General features: G+C 37.4%; 1 protein-coding gene across 6 annotated transcripts in view; it reads right to left on the bottom strand.

Moving 5' to 3' along the window:
- gria4a (glutamate receptor, ionotropic, AMPA 4a) overlaps nt 1–16,654 on the bottom strand; it is a 117,200-nt gene that overhangs the window by 73,410 nt on the left and 27,136 nt on the right. For all 6 annotated transcript variants that reach the window (XM_008425511.2, XM_017308278.1, XM_008425512.2 and 3 more), the window contains exon 3: nt 1,043–1,282. In XM_008425511.2, the coding sequence (XP_008423733.1) occupies nt 1,043–1,282 (240 nt within the window). The remainder of the gene's footprint in view (nt 1–1,042; nt 1,283–16,654) is intronic.

Raw genomic sequence — 16,654 nt, 5'->3', positions numbered from 1 at the left:
TCGTAGACTAATTGTGAGACGTAAGGAAAAAGATATATAAATTAAAATCTGAAAAGTGTAGATACATGGGTATTTTCTACTCTGATACTCTGAAATAAACTTTAATGCCACCACTTACTTTCAAAAGTTAATTAATTTAAAAAAAGAGCCCACTTTGGAGCAAAGCACTTCACAAAAACCCCAGCTGTTCTTTAAAGGCCTCAGACATTAAGACATTAGTTACCAAACAGCCACAAGAGGGGGTTCTGGTGGGATGAGGCAAAGTGGTGGCAGCAGTAACTGTGTGAATGTGCTTTTTTTAACTCCTCTGAACAGACAGCCTCTCTGTACTGGTTTAGATCAAAGCACACTAATGTGTCAGAATGGCCCAGTTAAAGTCCAAACCCCAAATTTTGTGAGAATATGTGCCCTTAAAATTGATGTTAAAAGATGCACTCCGTGCAGGTTGACTGAAATTAAGCAATTTTGCAAAGAAATTGTTAAACTTTTTTTCCCCCTAGATTTGCACATTTAGTAGAAGCTTGATAAACCAAAAGATTTGTAGAAATTACAGCAGACGCTACAAAGTTGACTCAGGTAGAACAAACACAAATGACCACCCAACATTTTTAATTTACATTTGTACAAAAGACATACTACAGCCATGCAAAACTTTCCTTCCACATCAAAATTATGAATTATTTTATGTTAATCTGCCCCAAAAAGTACCTTGAAGTTTGTGACAAATGTGACAAAATAAGCGTAAAGGTTCAACCTGTAAGAACAATTTCATGTTCATTTGTTTGGGGATATTATCAAAAGAAAGGGTTGTCCTTTTCTCTTTATGGCAATTCATTGTGATTGCAAAATATAGCTAATGATATACAAGCAAGTAATGCTACCACATCAAAATGTGCAACATTCTTTAAAGATATCAAGCATTTAATCCAATACATCCCTCAAAAATGCGTGTCTATTTCTAAAGGTAATGAAAACACTGAGCAATAAATTGAAAAATCTCTGTGTGACACCTTGTTAGATATACTTGTCGGTGTGTATTTACCTCTGTCTGTGTCATACAGGAAGACAAATCGGTTCCAGTCATAGTGGTCGAGCAGGGACAGCAGAGCTCCTCTGATGGACGGCCTCAGCTGCAGCGTGAACTGTCCCTCGCCCTCGGTGGGAAAGCTGGGCGTCACCAGGCTGATGTGCAGGGCTCCACAAAACGACGTCAACGTGTTCACCGACCGCTTGTCGTAAAGGCCAAAGATGGCAAAGACCCCCCTCGAGTACTGTGAACAAACTAATGTGGTGAAGGACGAGAAGAAAGGGGGGGAAACGAGGGAGGGTATGGGGACCGAAATGGAAAATTGGATGAAATTGGAAAAGAACAAGAGAAAATTAAGGAAACTGAAATTGAAAGTTTACTGGGTGACACAAATTAAAGAGGGAAAAAAGAAATACTTTTAAAAAACTTCTTTTGATTTTGTAAATGAGTTCTGCAGGAAAAAAAAGACCAAGAGGGGGAGAATTCAGAACACATGGGTCTTAATTAAATTCGCTCTGTGGAATATGTTTAAATATGCCAACCATTTTAATGAGCTACCACTTCAGCTTGTGTCAGCCCTACACTACCTCCTCTTTCCTAATTAGACCCACAAACTGCATATTTTGAAAAGTGTATGTGCCTGAAATTCAAAAGTACCTTTTTAACCTCGACAGAAGTTGAAACGGCATCAATCAAATCCGTCTCAGACATAGATAAAACGGATTCGAGCCACCATGAGGAAAATCTCATCTGCCTCACAACATCATGTACACATACAGAAATAGTAATAAAAAAAAGAAAGTCTAAGTTCAAACATTTGCACATGCATGTGTTGAAATCTAAGAAGCCCACAAGCCAGCACATTTCAGACTTTGATTAAAATAAAATAAAAAGTTGCCCTCATCAACAAGAACTAACTGACTTAGCTGCATCTGCAGTCATTAAAGAAATTAGAGTCAAATGTCTAACCCTGCTTAAAGCTAAATGTTCTTAGGATCTATCCTTGAACACAAGCAGACTTGAAGATGCAAACCCCCTTGACAGAACCACAAGCAAGCTTTAAAGATTGGGTCATTTGGCAAAAAAAATAGGACAACAAAACAATTAAAAACATTTGACTTCATGAAAAAGGTTAGCTTTTTAAATTAAAACAGTAAAATCTGGGAACGTGGTCTCAAAAGGTGCCTGCTTTTTAATTTCCATAATGTTATTTTCCATTACCGTCATAAAGGGCCGCACTTATCAATTCAGGCAGATTATTTTTTGTTGCTGAACTCTGACTTCGTCCTGCATTATAATTTACTCGCTTCCCGGTGATACGTCATGAAGGAGTAAACACCAAGACAGAAAGACTGCAGGCTGCGCTTTTAGCAACAACTGCACAACTCCAAAAGCTCCTTTTTCCCCCCCATTTTCTTTCTTAATCTTTTCGTACATTGCATCATATGTATCCCTAGATCCTTTCTTCTGTTTTTAAGGAAGACTCCCTTCATCCTCTCTTTCAGCTTCCACCATCCACTCTCTCATCTCTTCTCTCCCTCCCTCCCTCCTTCTTCTTCTCCTTCTCCTCCTCCTCCTGGGACTGAGAGTAATTCCATTATCAGCTATAAGCCTCAGTGGGGGTAAACACTGAGGGAAATGCAGCTTTGACGGTTTGGCTTGTGGCAATTAAACAAAGCCATGGCCTCTGCACCCGGCCGGCGGTAAGGCAGGGATTTAGTCTTAGATTATGACAGGAGCTAAATGTCTTCAATTCAGAGAACTTGCATATGAGCTGTACTCAGCATGCGTCATTCAGCTGCTGCTGAGTCATGCCATCCTAACTGACTTTCATGTTGGTTTTTACAAAGACTCTGCATGTCTCTTAATGTTTCCGAGGATAAGAGAGACAGGTGAACAGATGAGACTGAAAGGTGTTAATTTTTTTCACAGATAAAGCAGTGATTTTCTTCAGACTTATTAGAGGAAGTAAATTATAATACGCCGATTAAAATGAAAAAATCGAAATTTAAAATGACAGTGCAAAGGATTAACGCTGACAACCAGCAGGGACATATAATTATGCTAAAGCAGTTGGGAGAAATTACACTTCTTTATTTTTGATAGCAGCCACCTAGTGAAAAGCGCCGTCTAGTAGAAATGAACATCATTTGAAGACAAAAGATTATCAATATACACACACCAGCCACTTTATTAGATAAAATGGGCTAACACATTCAACTATTCAGTCACATCACAGCAACTCAAAATGTTAGGATCCAACAAAATTCCTGCTGTTTTCGAATTCCAAATCTAAATTGCAGAGCCTTTGAACAATCACTGCTTTTCAGGGATTTATTTGTGTCTGTCAGTACAAATACGTAGATTATTTTTTTCTTTCTCTTTCTTTTGCAACTCACATTGAGATGTTGGTGAAAGAGCTTAAGTTGTAACTTCCTTTTTGAAGAAAGTCCTCTTTGTCTTTTAAATCCAACAAGGGGTTTGTCGCTGCTTGTTCCGCCTGTCCTGGATTATGGTGATTTCATTTATATGCTCTCTTCTTCTCCGAGACATGCTTTGGATACTGTTTACCACACGGTTAAAGGATTTATTACATACTTTAAAAACTCACACACCATTGTTTGTGATATGCTTCTGCTTGATGGTCTGACTTGTGTACTAATGAAGTGAAGCATTGGTATGTTAATCGTGAGTCTATTTTGGGACATTTGTCTTCATTTTTTCAGGTTTACATCTATCAGAAAATTCTGGTGGTTGCAGTGTTTTGGTCCCAGGATATAATTATTTTAGCTTTACTCAAATCCTTGATTCTCCCATGTCAGCCATTCAGAAGTACCTTAACACCTGCTCCTGCAATGCGTCGAGTATTTACCCAAAGCTCCGCCTTGGAGCTTTAGTCCTCAACTGAGCCTCTCTATGTCTCCTCTAGCTCCTCCAGACTAGCGATAGCAGCAATTAGCAAACACCTGGTTGAACTGCGAGTCTGCTGAGCTTTTCATGCAAGCTCCTTCTCAGTTCAGTCTTTTTGGAATAAGAAAAATGCCTCCTTCAAAAGTAGACAGCATCAACAAATGACATGGAGAAGCATTATTGTGAGGACATGCTAAAAAGTGGGAGTGTCAGAAGGGGCAGAATGTTCTTAAAGAGACAGAGGCCAATTTCAAGGAGTCAAATACAGCTATAAATCAAAATTTATAGTCTTTTTATAACAACTGAAGGTAGCGTAGTCACTTGATTGTGCTATAAAATGGCACTATTGGTCTGACCATTTAATAGCAGGAAACAAAGGCTACAGTTCAAATAACCTCAACAAAGGTGGAGTACACAGACAGAAAATAATGTTGTCTTGTCCACTGAGATGAAATTGCATGTGACTTAATCAGTAGTTTAATCTCAGAACATCACACAACAGGTTTTAAACATTTTGTTCCAGAAAGAAAATACACTGGTCTGTTTAGTCTGTTGAAAAACTGTCTGTTATTTTTCTTTTTTTAAGTTTAAATATGACTTACTGCAACAAACATAGCAAGTAAAAGAAATGTACTGAACACAAAAAAATGTTTCCTCACAGCAAGCTCCGTCTTAATATATGCAGAGCAGAGACACTCCTCAAAACTGCAAGAACAATATCTCACTTTATCAGTACAGAAATAAGTCTGAGATGACATTTTTAAATCAACACAAGTTCAGTGAATGCCTGTCTTCAGCAATCACTGAACTATTGCAGTGTTAGATTCGTCTCTGAATTTGGAGCTCTGAGCTGGACATGACGCCATATCTGATATGAGACCACTTATTTGCGAGCCAAAAAACTGTAAGATCTGACATTCGTATGTATTAACAGCCTATCCCAACAACAAGGCATTTATCTCCATTTAATGATTTCAAACACAAAACGAACATGTTCATAGTTCAATACTTTAAGGTGCCACAGTTGGAGTCCAACTCCGGTCAGCTCAAATAACAAAAAATTATAACTTTGGTCCAAGGAGAGTGAAGGGCCCAGGCAAGTAGGACTGAGAGATTTCTTTGAATTAGCACAAGCGTCCTTCACAAAAATCAACCAGAGGGCCATCATGGTCAAAATGAATTATTCAGAATATATGGTATTGGTTAAATTATGAAAGCCCCAGGCTTGATCTGGAAGATATATCTATGCTCTGTTGCCACCCTGTAGACTCAAATTGCAAGTGCCAAGTCAGTCAAAGTTTTTTGAGATCGGGGAACATTTCTCCAATTGAAGTGATCAGAAGTACAAAACAGAGGGGTGCATACAGAGAACTGTCTCTGCCATAGGGGGGCCATAAGAACTCACTGAGTTCTACATGACGGGTTCCTAGTCGGTGGGGCTTTGTGAATTAGACAGATATGTAAACGCCATATTTCATGTATGTTTTGGGAGAGCTGTGTCTGTACAGTCCTTTAATGAATCAGAATGTGATTGAATATTGCTGTATGGTAAGGCTGTTATTGGAAAAAAGATTGCATCATCCTCTGTTGTTAAAGTTCTGCAGTTGGTTTATGTCATGATTTCACTCTAACACCATTTGAAAAAAAAAGAAGAAAAACAAGGTTTTGTGGATTTATTATTAATCGGAAAGAAAAAGAACTTCATTCCACTGACTGAAAAAAATACAACGTTTGACTTAAATTCCTTTGACCTTGATGCAATTAATATCTGATGTCTTAAACCGTTTGTTTTATCAGCCCCCTGGGTCTCCATTAAAGCCATCTCTGACAGCCTAAAACCCACTTCTCATTTTTAAATCACACCACCACTGACTGAGCCTGCAGTCTAAACAACCAAACAAAAGACAGTCTTTCCTTAGGTCTTTTTGAATCACCTCCACTTTTCTTAACTCCTGTGTGCTTTTAATCTTGGCTTTGCATTCCAAACACTCTCATCCCTTTTTTTTACTTCCACCATTTCCCCTTATGATCTACGTCTCTATGGGACTGTCACTTTACAACCCCCTCTACTAACACCAGGCTGCCGCAAGGCTGGAATGTGCCAGACAGTGGCGTCATTATAATAAAACGTGCACTAAGCTTGGTTCATAAAGCTTTAATGAGAGAAGGGGACCAGCGGCATGGTGCATCATCACTACAGTAAAAACACTGGACACAATGGGTCTCATGGGACTTTCTTCTGCCTTTTGTAGTCTCCTACTTGCTTTTTCTTGCTGCATCATGTGTACGGTGATAATTTTTTAGATGTTCCTGATTGTTCACTCTTTTTGTCAAGCAGTTAAACAGTAGCATGCATTCCTTATATGACTGCACAATCAACCTGTGTTCAGAACGCAGGTCTTTGTTTATCTTGACATTTCTGTACAACTCATGCATCTCAACATGTTTCCACGTTACAGAGCAATAATTTAACTGTGATTGTTGATCAAGTACAGTACAACGATAAAAATGTTTCACCACTTATGTAACATGTGAAATTGACCCATTATAATATCTGACAAAGATTATCTGAGCTAACGCAAAATGCAGGTTTGGAATACCAGCTACCTGGAAGAATGTGAAAATACTATACCTAAACCTAGAAACTAGAACATTTTGGGAATTTAAACACAACTTCACCATCCAAATCTAAGCCTGATTGCTCCCAGTTAAGAAATCACTTGAACAGAACATCTCTGATCAAATGAAATAGGCTAAAAAGTTCTTAAAAAGCAGTACGCCATGTTGAAATCTCAAGAAATTCCAGCTCAGAGAAGAAGCAAAGTATGATTGACAACTATACCTTGCAGGTACGATTCCGGCTTCCATATGTCACAAATCAATATAGCTCTGCTGATTTGTGTGTCAGTGTATGAATGTGGGTGTTTGTGGGTGCAGATGAGTGAATGTGTCTAAAGTGTAAAGTGTATTGGTCAGTATGAGGAGAGGCATTATACTAATTCAGTCCATTTAAAAATGTATAAATCTGGAAATGGTTACAAAACCATTCCCAAGGTATGTGAGTGGTAAGCTGTGAACTTTCTCAGTGGCCAGAATTGCTGTTCTTAACTGTCTCATTTAAAGTCAGCGTGAAGCTAATTATTTTTATTTAAGGGGAAATTATTGATATTTCTTTTATGATCTGAAACATTTAGTTGTGAAAAAAAAAAAACTCAAAAAATATACTTTGCTTTCCCACCAGCCTACTTCAATTTTGGTTCTTATGCGTTTAGAGATTTGTATTTCCTCCACATGACAGAATGAAAACACACAGAGATTAACCTGCTGTTGATTAAACTGTCAGCACATATCAACACCAAAAGTTCTGCACACACATTGCTCACAGTCATCTATGGCAGCATTCATGGGCATAATCAGCTCCTCTTCATCATATGCAAACAACTTCCACACTTTCTGTCCTGATGCTGCAGTTGTTTTTCTTCTGTTAGTCTGAATAACAGCCCTGTAGCGGACACATTATCCAGACAGCTTACACGGCAAAATACTGTGAGCTCTCTCGCTACCAGAAGGCAAAGGCAAAAATAAAGAATGTATCATTATAAATGAGGGTTACAAGCCAATTTAAAAGCCATGAAGTGTTTTTTTTTTTTTTGCAGTGGTCAGAAAGGCCTACAGTGCACCACAGTAAAACTTGGAGGGGGTGGGGCAAACATAAACGGCACTAACAACCTTTAATGAGCAACATAATTAGATGAAAATCTACTGCCCATCGCCTCATTCACTGTTCAGTCTGTTTCCAGTTGTAGACTCTTCAGTGGAAAGGTCTTGTGCATAAATTTTATTCAGTGCTGCAAGACAGTGTGTAATCATTCTTCCACAAAAAAGCAAGTGTGCTGGAGTCAATATATATTTTTTTATAATTAAGCCATAACCATTTGTTATCTTATCTCCACAATCATTGAATAAGGTAAATATGGAATGCAAAACTTAACATACAACATTCTTGTCGTATTTTCAAATATTATTTTAAAATTGTATGTAGTAATTATTTAAGTAATGCAATTGTTAGAAATATCATTTTTTAAAACTGCCACTTATCTTGATACCTATAAAATGCATCTAAAAGTAAATTTGATATGGGCCTAAATGTGAAGAAATTATTCGAATTTTAAGCAACATTCTCCGTCACATACAACCTAATCCTACCTAAACAGTTGCCATGCCAAGGTGAGTGAATCCTTATCCAGCTATGCAGACAGAGCACAAAGCAAAAGATTGACATCAACATAGCACAAAACATCGACTCCAGTGTTTTTTATGTGTACCATATGTTGTGTCAGAGCTCTGAAACTATCATTGTGTAACCTGTCCCAAAAACATGTAGGTAGCCTGGACTGTATAGAGATCACATCACACAGGGCACAGTACCAAGAATGGTGATGCGAGAGTGTTAAATAATTTAAGTCATGTTATTTCATATTCCATAAAAATGTGACAAAGATATAGCAATCCAAGAAATAATTGTGCTTATTTCTTTTTAGGAGGAAACTCATGGAGAATGGTGCTAATTAAAAGTCAAAAACTCTCCTGGGTGATGGCTAAATATACATTTGTTTGCTCAGTATTTTTTTTGGCTCTTCCTCATCTTAAAATTAACTGGAGAAAAAAAATCATATTTTTATAAATTCTTTCCAGAGTGAATTGAGAAAACCTCTTGAGGTGCTAGTAACAGCTAGCCAGTTAGCCAGTGATAGTTATAAGTTACACAAGTTAAGTCAAATATATTGGTGCATGAATTTAGTTTGTAAAAAGTATCATATTTAAGTGGCACAAAACTGCAAATCATAAGCAAATCATAAGAAACCTTTCTACTGTTTGTCAGAACAAATGAGTCATTTTTCATCGTATATGCAGAATTAGCTTAAATCGGCTTTTTTTGGGACAAGATAACATAATGTTATGAAAAATGACTTATGGATGTTTAGAGTTGGAGCTTTGGACAAATTACATTTTGAATGAATTCAGGTTGTTTTTGTACAACATCATCACTATTCAACAACATTTGACTGCAATCTCAGCTACTTTGTGTACACTTTACGTCAGCTTTCTTTTTTTTTTTTGGTTATTTATATATTTTTTTTAGTATTTCTCAACTTTGTACACAAAACCAATTATAACTTGGCGAGCTACAGTACAGACACAAAGTTGAAAGAATGATGATGTTTTCGGGAGATTCTTTATCTACCGAAAAGAATCTTAAAACATCCATCATTGATTTCCATCACTTATAACAGTTTGTAGGTAGGATGCCCATTTTAAACTGATCATTGCAAGCCAAACTAATATAAAAAACACAAGATAAAAAAAAAAACAGGACTTTTCTACTGGCCGAGGCACCGTCACTTAGGCGATGTAATATGAAGACAAAAACAAACCTTGTAGATCAATAGGATCTAGCAGAAAGCACAGCCATTTTATATATTTTAGTTTTGTTCAACATGACACAATGAAATTCCTGCTAGTGCAGCTACCTAGATGTTAGAGTGGTCATTTTATCAAATATGACGGTTATTATGAGTAAGAAAAAAATAAACAAAAAACAATGAAATCCAAACTTGCTTGCAAATAAGTTATTTGGAGCCTTGTAAATATTCTCCATCACAACATGCTTTATTTTCTTAACGCAGGAAGCAATCTTATGATTGCTTCTTGCTTCCTAAAAGGCTGAGAATCAACAATTTCAAGAGGCAATGTTACAACACGAACAAAATCAAAAGGCAAGATCAAAAACGAGTTTTGAACAGCTGTCTACAGGTAGAAAAACCGTTTCCAAAATCTAGTTAGGATTAGTTTTAATGCGTCCTGTTGAATCAACAGGATTCTTTAAAAAAAATCATAGCAGGTTTAGATACTTAGAGTTTTTAAAAACACACAAAAACGCATCATTTGTTTTATATGAAAATGTTTAGGCTGGCTTCATGTGAAATGAGTCACTGTTCAATTGCCGAGGATTTATAGCCGACATCAGTTCTCCTGCGTTCTCATCAGCAGCTTTACAAAGACAAGATAAAAGATGAAGCTCGACAACCTGGTAGCAGCTTTTTGTCTCTGTATGAAATCATATCAGGCTCTCTCTTCTAGAACATACTGTAGTTTACAAGATAACACAACCACAAATGGTTCATAAACAGGGTAGTGATTATTAGAAATAATAGAGCACAGTGTGCTCTGTTGGTTTGTGTGTTTCTGGTTCGCTGTGCTTGTGAGTGAGACCATTCATCCCTCGGTCTGCTTCCTTCTCTTCTCCATCACGGTCAGACTTCTCTTTTTCCTCCCTCTTTCACTAAACAGCCCCAAGCAGAGATGGAATTGAGGCATTGCTTCTTCTCAAGAATAAACAAAAGAAAAATGTTGAGGGGAAAAGGAAGAGAGCTGTTCCAGAATCCACAAGGGAATCTGAGAGCAACAAGAATCTGCCAAGCAGACTTTTACTTGAACGAAGAAAAGGTAATAAAGCCAGAGAATGTGAGACAACTACCCCAGAGGTTAGCAAAACCACCTGGAAACAAGTTTTTAAATGTGCTCAAAGCTCTTTTACATGTGTTGAGGCTTAAGTCGTGAAATGGTTTCGCATAAACACACTCAGGATCATCAGCTTCAGCTAAATCATGCACAGAAATGACTCCAGGGATATTCCGACAATGTCTTTTTTTAGCTTCGGTTTTTCAGCACAGGGTTGAATATCAGGTCAGAAGTCGGGGCATAAACAGGAAAAATGCTTCTGGGTGCAACTGCTGTGATTCACTCGTTGTCCTCCGTATTTAGATCTTTGCTCTTCTTCTGGACAAATGTTTGAGCTTTCAGGTGTTAAAGAGTACAGATCAGGATGAAATTAAGATTGTTACCTAGGAGAGGCCTACACAGCCTTTGCTGTTGTCGCAGTCAGTGGGTGTAGTGATGCTGGCTGATGTTTTGCCTCCATATAACAAGCAAGACAGACTATTGACAATTAGCACGGCTATTAAATTCTCATTTGACGATCGTTTTAAAGTAATATCATTTGGCTTTCTTGGGATTAGTGTAACAATCAAAAATATGGTAAACATATGCGCCTGGGGTAACAGCCTTTAAAAACTAGTCTTTGTACTAATTAAACTGTTGGAGATACAAATTGGTTTAGCACTTGGATTCTTACACCACATTCCACAGAAATATTTGAATGTTTTTTTCTTTATTAATACAAACGAGTGTTTGTTTGGCACATTTGACAAGACAAAAGAGAATTCTTACAGCTGCATTTTTGCTTACATTTTGTGAAGAAGGAAGTTATGTTCAGACCGCTTTTCTAAAGTAAAAATGGAGGTTGGAAAGTAACAATCAGTATTTACACAAGGCATTATGGGTAATAGGACTAAGGTGAGTAGTCAAGACAATTTGTTAAAAACTAAAATGTACGTGTAAAACAGAGATTTGAGAGCTTTCTATGAAAAAGTACTTTTAACTAACTAAAAAGTTAGTTAAAAGTATGGATAGCTTAAAAATAAATACTCTTTTACCATAAAATGAGGAAAATGTCTAATGACTTGACAGTTGAATAATAGCATGTTCTGAGTTTTAATGAATCTGATGAGGTGTCCAGTCTTGCAGATTTAAAAAAACAACAACTTCAAAAGCTAATTCTTTGGCATTGGCATTGTATAAGCTACTCACCAGTGCATGTGCACAAAGATTCGGGAGAAAATGGGAAGCAAGGCAATTACATGCCAATGGTTATGTGTGTTGTAGCTTATTGCATCACTGCCAAATGAGCCATGGAATCTGACCAATCAGCACTTTTACCCCTTTTTTATGTTAGGTTTTGAGCAAATAAACATATTCTGGTAACATTCCATTAATATCTCATATTCATTTCTTTAGGTTCAGCAAATTATCAGGGCCAATATGGCGGAAATCTTAGTTCTCCATCAAAAAGGCAAGGAAGGGTCACAAACTAAACTGATGACTCTTCATACAGTACACATATGTGTCCAAGTTCAAATGAGAACTTGGACATATATATGTTGCGCATGAGTCTAAATTTCTGTGACGTTTGAACTGTTTTTTCTATCTGTATCTATGATGCCGTGCTATGGACTGGTGACCTGTCCAGGGTGTACCCCACCTCTCACCTAATGACTACTGGAAATAGACACCAAACCCCCAGCCACCCTGCATTCAGACAATGGATGGATGGATAACAGGATAGCTATTAGTCATGCAGTCTATAAATCTTGGCTGTATGGAGCCACGGCAAGAAAAAAGTGTCCGCACTCCAGCTGCACTTTCAGCTCCTCCAACTGCTCTCTGCAGGGATGTCTGAAGTATTGCAGCTGGAGCACTGAGTCAGAATCACCTTTACTTTGTGCACGGTTTCAATCACTTACAGCATACAGAAGTGCAGTGATAAATATCAAAAAATGACAGATTTGAATGAGCTCCTAACTTGCAGTTCTTTAATAATTATAATATATACCTATTTTATATTTATAATATTGTATTTCTGTTCAAATTAAGTGAATGTTGGGCCAGTAGGAGTCTAGATTGTCTATGATTAACTATAAATAATTGCTTAGGCCAATGATTAGGAAAACTAGTCATTTAGATCAAAATTACAAAGTTGGGGCAAAACCTAATAATCAAGAAATAAGTCAAATAGTTCAGTCTCCGTTATTGTTTATAAATACCTGTGAATAAATGAGGCGAGCTCAGGGGTGCAGCTGGCTGCATGTCGCTTACAAGGGGATAGTTATCAATGACAGAGATAAATCCCGAAACTCCTCCTGTCCCTGCTGAATCTGGAATTCGATTAATAAAGTGAATTGTGGAATCAAACGGTTAAACTGGCCTCCTCCTTCATAGCTGGACGTGCACAACATCAGTGATTAATAAAAGAAACTCTTAAGTTTCTAAATATCTTGACCTTTAAGAAGTAAAACCTGCTTTCTGCAGCATGGTCTTAAGACATTTTTCTAGATATTGCACTGTATCTGAAAAAAAAAAAAAATGTCTCCAAGACCGTTAGTCACTGTAGTTACTGAGGCATGTTATTAAGCTTGTAATATCAAACTTGGCATAAACGCTCCGGGCAAAATTGTGGTCCAGAACATATCTGCTCACTGCATGATCTACCAATCAGACATGCATTCACACATGGATTTACACACCCGCAGCCACACAGTGCACTGCATAATACTGACAATGTGCTGCAGTAGCTTCCCCCCCACCGACAAGGTCTGGAATAGCAGAGATAAAAGATAGAGGGGATGGGGGGATGAGAAAGAAAAGAGAAAAGATAAAAGAGAACGAAAGAAGGAAAGTGCATGTCACCTGTCAAAGTGCTTTGCTGGGTACCCCTAGGACACAACCTTTTAAACAGGGATAATATGTGTGTGTGAATCAGAGACAGAGAGAGAGGGAGAGAAATGGAGAGAGAGCAAAAGAGAGCGAGTGAGTGTGTGGGACAGAGATGTGACAGCGAGGCTTTTTACTCCAGTCATCTTTAAGCACTACTAACAGTAGCTAAAACCCTCTGGGCCTGTCCAGTATGAACATAGTCATTCATCACACGCACACACAGACACACACACGCAGACACACACACGCAGACACACATGATATCAAAACCATTCATCACAGTGGTCAGACTAAGAGGTACAAGAGAAAAACAGGGAGGGAGGAGCTTGCACAGAGCTGCTTTCTCTTACTGTGACACTCTCCATGTATCTTGTTGTAATGTCCTGTTTTTATTTGCCTTGTAGTGTTGTGGCAGTACTAAATCCCCTAAATATTCTCACCTCCTTAATTTCACACTCTGGTGTAACCACCCCAGGTGCAAAAAGCTATTTCGAAGGACATGGTTTACCTATAGGTGGTTTTAAAGTGGCTAGTTCTTTTCTCGAAATGCCTCAGTGTGATCACTCCTTCAACGTACCTGCCAAAACATGATAAGCGTTCTGCTTAGCAAATACACAGAAAGTTATCTGGGTCAACGAAACAACTTCACTGAAGTACGCATCTAGCCCAGTGCTTAAGAATATGAAAGTATATAGGGCTAATTAAACCGCAATGATAATTTTATACGGCTAAACATGATGTGCTTTGGAAAATTAACACAGTTGTTTACTTCCAGATTTGAAGCATCCTTCCATCCATTACCTAAACACGCTTATCCATGCAGGGTGGTGAGGGGGGGATGGTGCCCGTCTCCAGCAGTCATCGGGTGAGAGGCAAACTACACCCTGGAGAGGTCACCAGTCCATTGCAGGGCAACACAGAGAAAGAAGGGACAAAGAACCATGCATGCATTCAATCACACCAACGGACACTTTTAGACAGATCAATCAACCTAGTGGTCATGCTTTCGGACTGTGGGAGGAAGCATGACCTCACATGCACATGGAGAATATGCAAATGTCATTCAGAAAGTCCCCAGACTGGGATTTGAACCAACGACAATCTTGCTGAAAGGCAAACGTGTTACCAAGGTTACCACTGTGCAGTCCTGATTTTGAAGGAAACTTTTTATTCTTTTATCCATGGTACACATGGCTCTGACCACACTGTTTGAAAGAGGCAGTTTTATGTATTTTCCAAATATATTGTTCCATTTTATAGCACAATCAAGTAACTATGTTACCTTCCGAAGTTAGGAAAATGCTGATATGGGAGATTAAATCATTTCTCAAACAGGCATGAAAAGGTCAACACTCAGGCTATGTTTTTGATGAAGGAATAAAATTCTAACATGATCTAAAGCTAAAAAACAAATAAATAATCAATCTTACATTATGCCACATCCCCTTTAACACGAATACTTGAGCGAAACTGGATTTTGAATGTTGAAAACTGGAAGCCAGGTCTGTGTCTCTCTCAGTATGTGAAAATGGAGTGTTTGGGAATTCAAATGGCTTTTATTAATCATTAAATATACTTGAACTTGTCAACAAATGACATGTACTTTAGAGTGCTAATATAACTGTCAGACTAATTTGAACCACAAACACTTGGGCATAATTTAGGCAGGCTGGTTATAAGCAGGTTAATAGCTTTGACAGATCAGACTATTAGCCGCTGAATTATATTTTCTTCTTCTCTGGTTTTGGTTCTTTTCCTCAAATAAAAAATAAATAAATAAAAATATCAAAATCCTTTTGAAGCAGAAATGCAAGGCAAATCAGAGACAAATCAGAGTAAAGTTATCTTGGTGAAAACAGAAGTGGAAATCCTTGCAGGATGAGTTTCAAAGTGTTTTTTTAAACAATTCAAATTTAATTTGGGTATATTCAGTTTGATGTACTCATATTTTTGTAACCAATAGATAAGTCATCTGGCCCGACCCTTCTCTATTTAGCAGTCACCATTTACTCTGTCTGCTCAGCTTTTCTTTAATATATGAATCATTCAGCGGTTTTGTGTTTTTGTGTGTCTCAGATGGAGGAAAATACCAAACAGAAGGTTTCTTCATCTGAAAAGGTTTTTTTCCTTTTCACTTTCTCCACAAGCATGCCGAGTATGAGAGATTCATATAAAGTTAAGAATTGATTTAACCATATAGTCTTTCTTAGGTCAAATTAGATTTTTTTAAATTTATTTATTTAAATGTTTTTTTTGGTTCCTCTCTTTTCCGATAAAAATTGAAAACTGTCTGGTCTTGGCTTCATCATTTTACCTTTTTATTTCACCTGTTGGTTCATTTAAATATATTTTAGATTTAATGAGAACGGACACAATGAAGATGTATTTTTTCAGTCTTTTCAATGCATAGGATAATAATATCTCTGCACCTATTTGGTTGAGCACTGCGCCTGTCAGTGAGGAGCTGTACTTTCTGCCCCACTCTGCGCATTTTCACTGAGCAGTTATGGCGACTAAATGAGTCACTCATTCACTAAATATATTAGACTGCAGACATTTGTGATTAAAAAAGTATGTTGGGGACATAAAGATCTACAACTACATATATCTACATTTAAAAAAAGCAAACTTGGAGAGAATATTTGTGAAAAATCTATATTTCTGAAATCTACAATTCACATCGAAAGGAGGCTTTTAATCTTGCAGAGAAAAAAAGCAAACACTGGTGAATGATTATTTTATAGTTAAAATATTGCCCTTTTAAATAAACACATTAACATGTTTCTAACCTCCACAGGTCAGTTTTGTTCATGTTGTAAAAACAGAAGCAAAGCACAAATAGAGTTTAGATGGCCAGAATGAAACAACTCAAATGTGAAGGAAAGGAATGAAGAGTGTTTTTATTAGGGAAATAAATGTTTTCCTGTCCTTGTTCTGTGCGTATCCATTGTTCTGGCAGGAGTTTTGGTTTCCCTGGGAGTGTGAAAACAGAGACACACTTCAGGGTAACAAGCTCAGTGAATGGTCCTCCCCACCCCCAAGTAAAAACTCAATGTAAAAAAAAAAAAAAAACATGAACACATTCCTGACTTATTCTCTATCACTGTGTGCTCACAAATTTCTCAGTTCTTCTTAAATACTTTACCTATTAAAATCTAAATTGACTTACCGGTAATATTAATTTATTGTGGCTGAGGATTCACTGATAGTGAAACAGTTTTGTAGGTAACAACCAGAAAAATTTGATCTAGTTGCATGAAATTTAAATAGCATTTCTATGTTTGATTATCTCCGAATAATGATTAACCTCTCTAAACCCATATA

Source organism: Poecilia reticulata, linkage group LG13 (assembly GCF_000633615.1).
Source record: "Poecilia reticulata strain Guanapo linkage group LG13, Guppy_female_1.0+MT, whole genome shotgun sequence".
In the NCBI taxonomy this organism is placed as follows: Eukaryota; Metazoa; Chordata; class Actinopteri; order Cyprinodontiformes; family Poeciliidae; genus Poecilia; species Poecilia reticulata.
The sequence above is the reverse complement of the archived record's forward strand: the minus strand, read 5'-3'. Positions and strand labels throughout refer to the sequence as shown.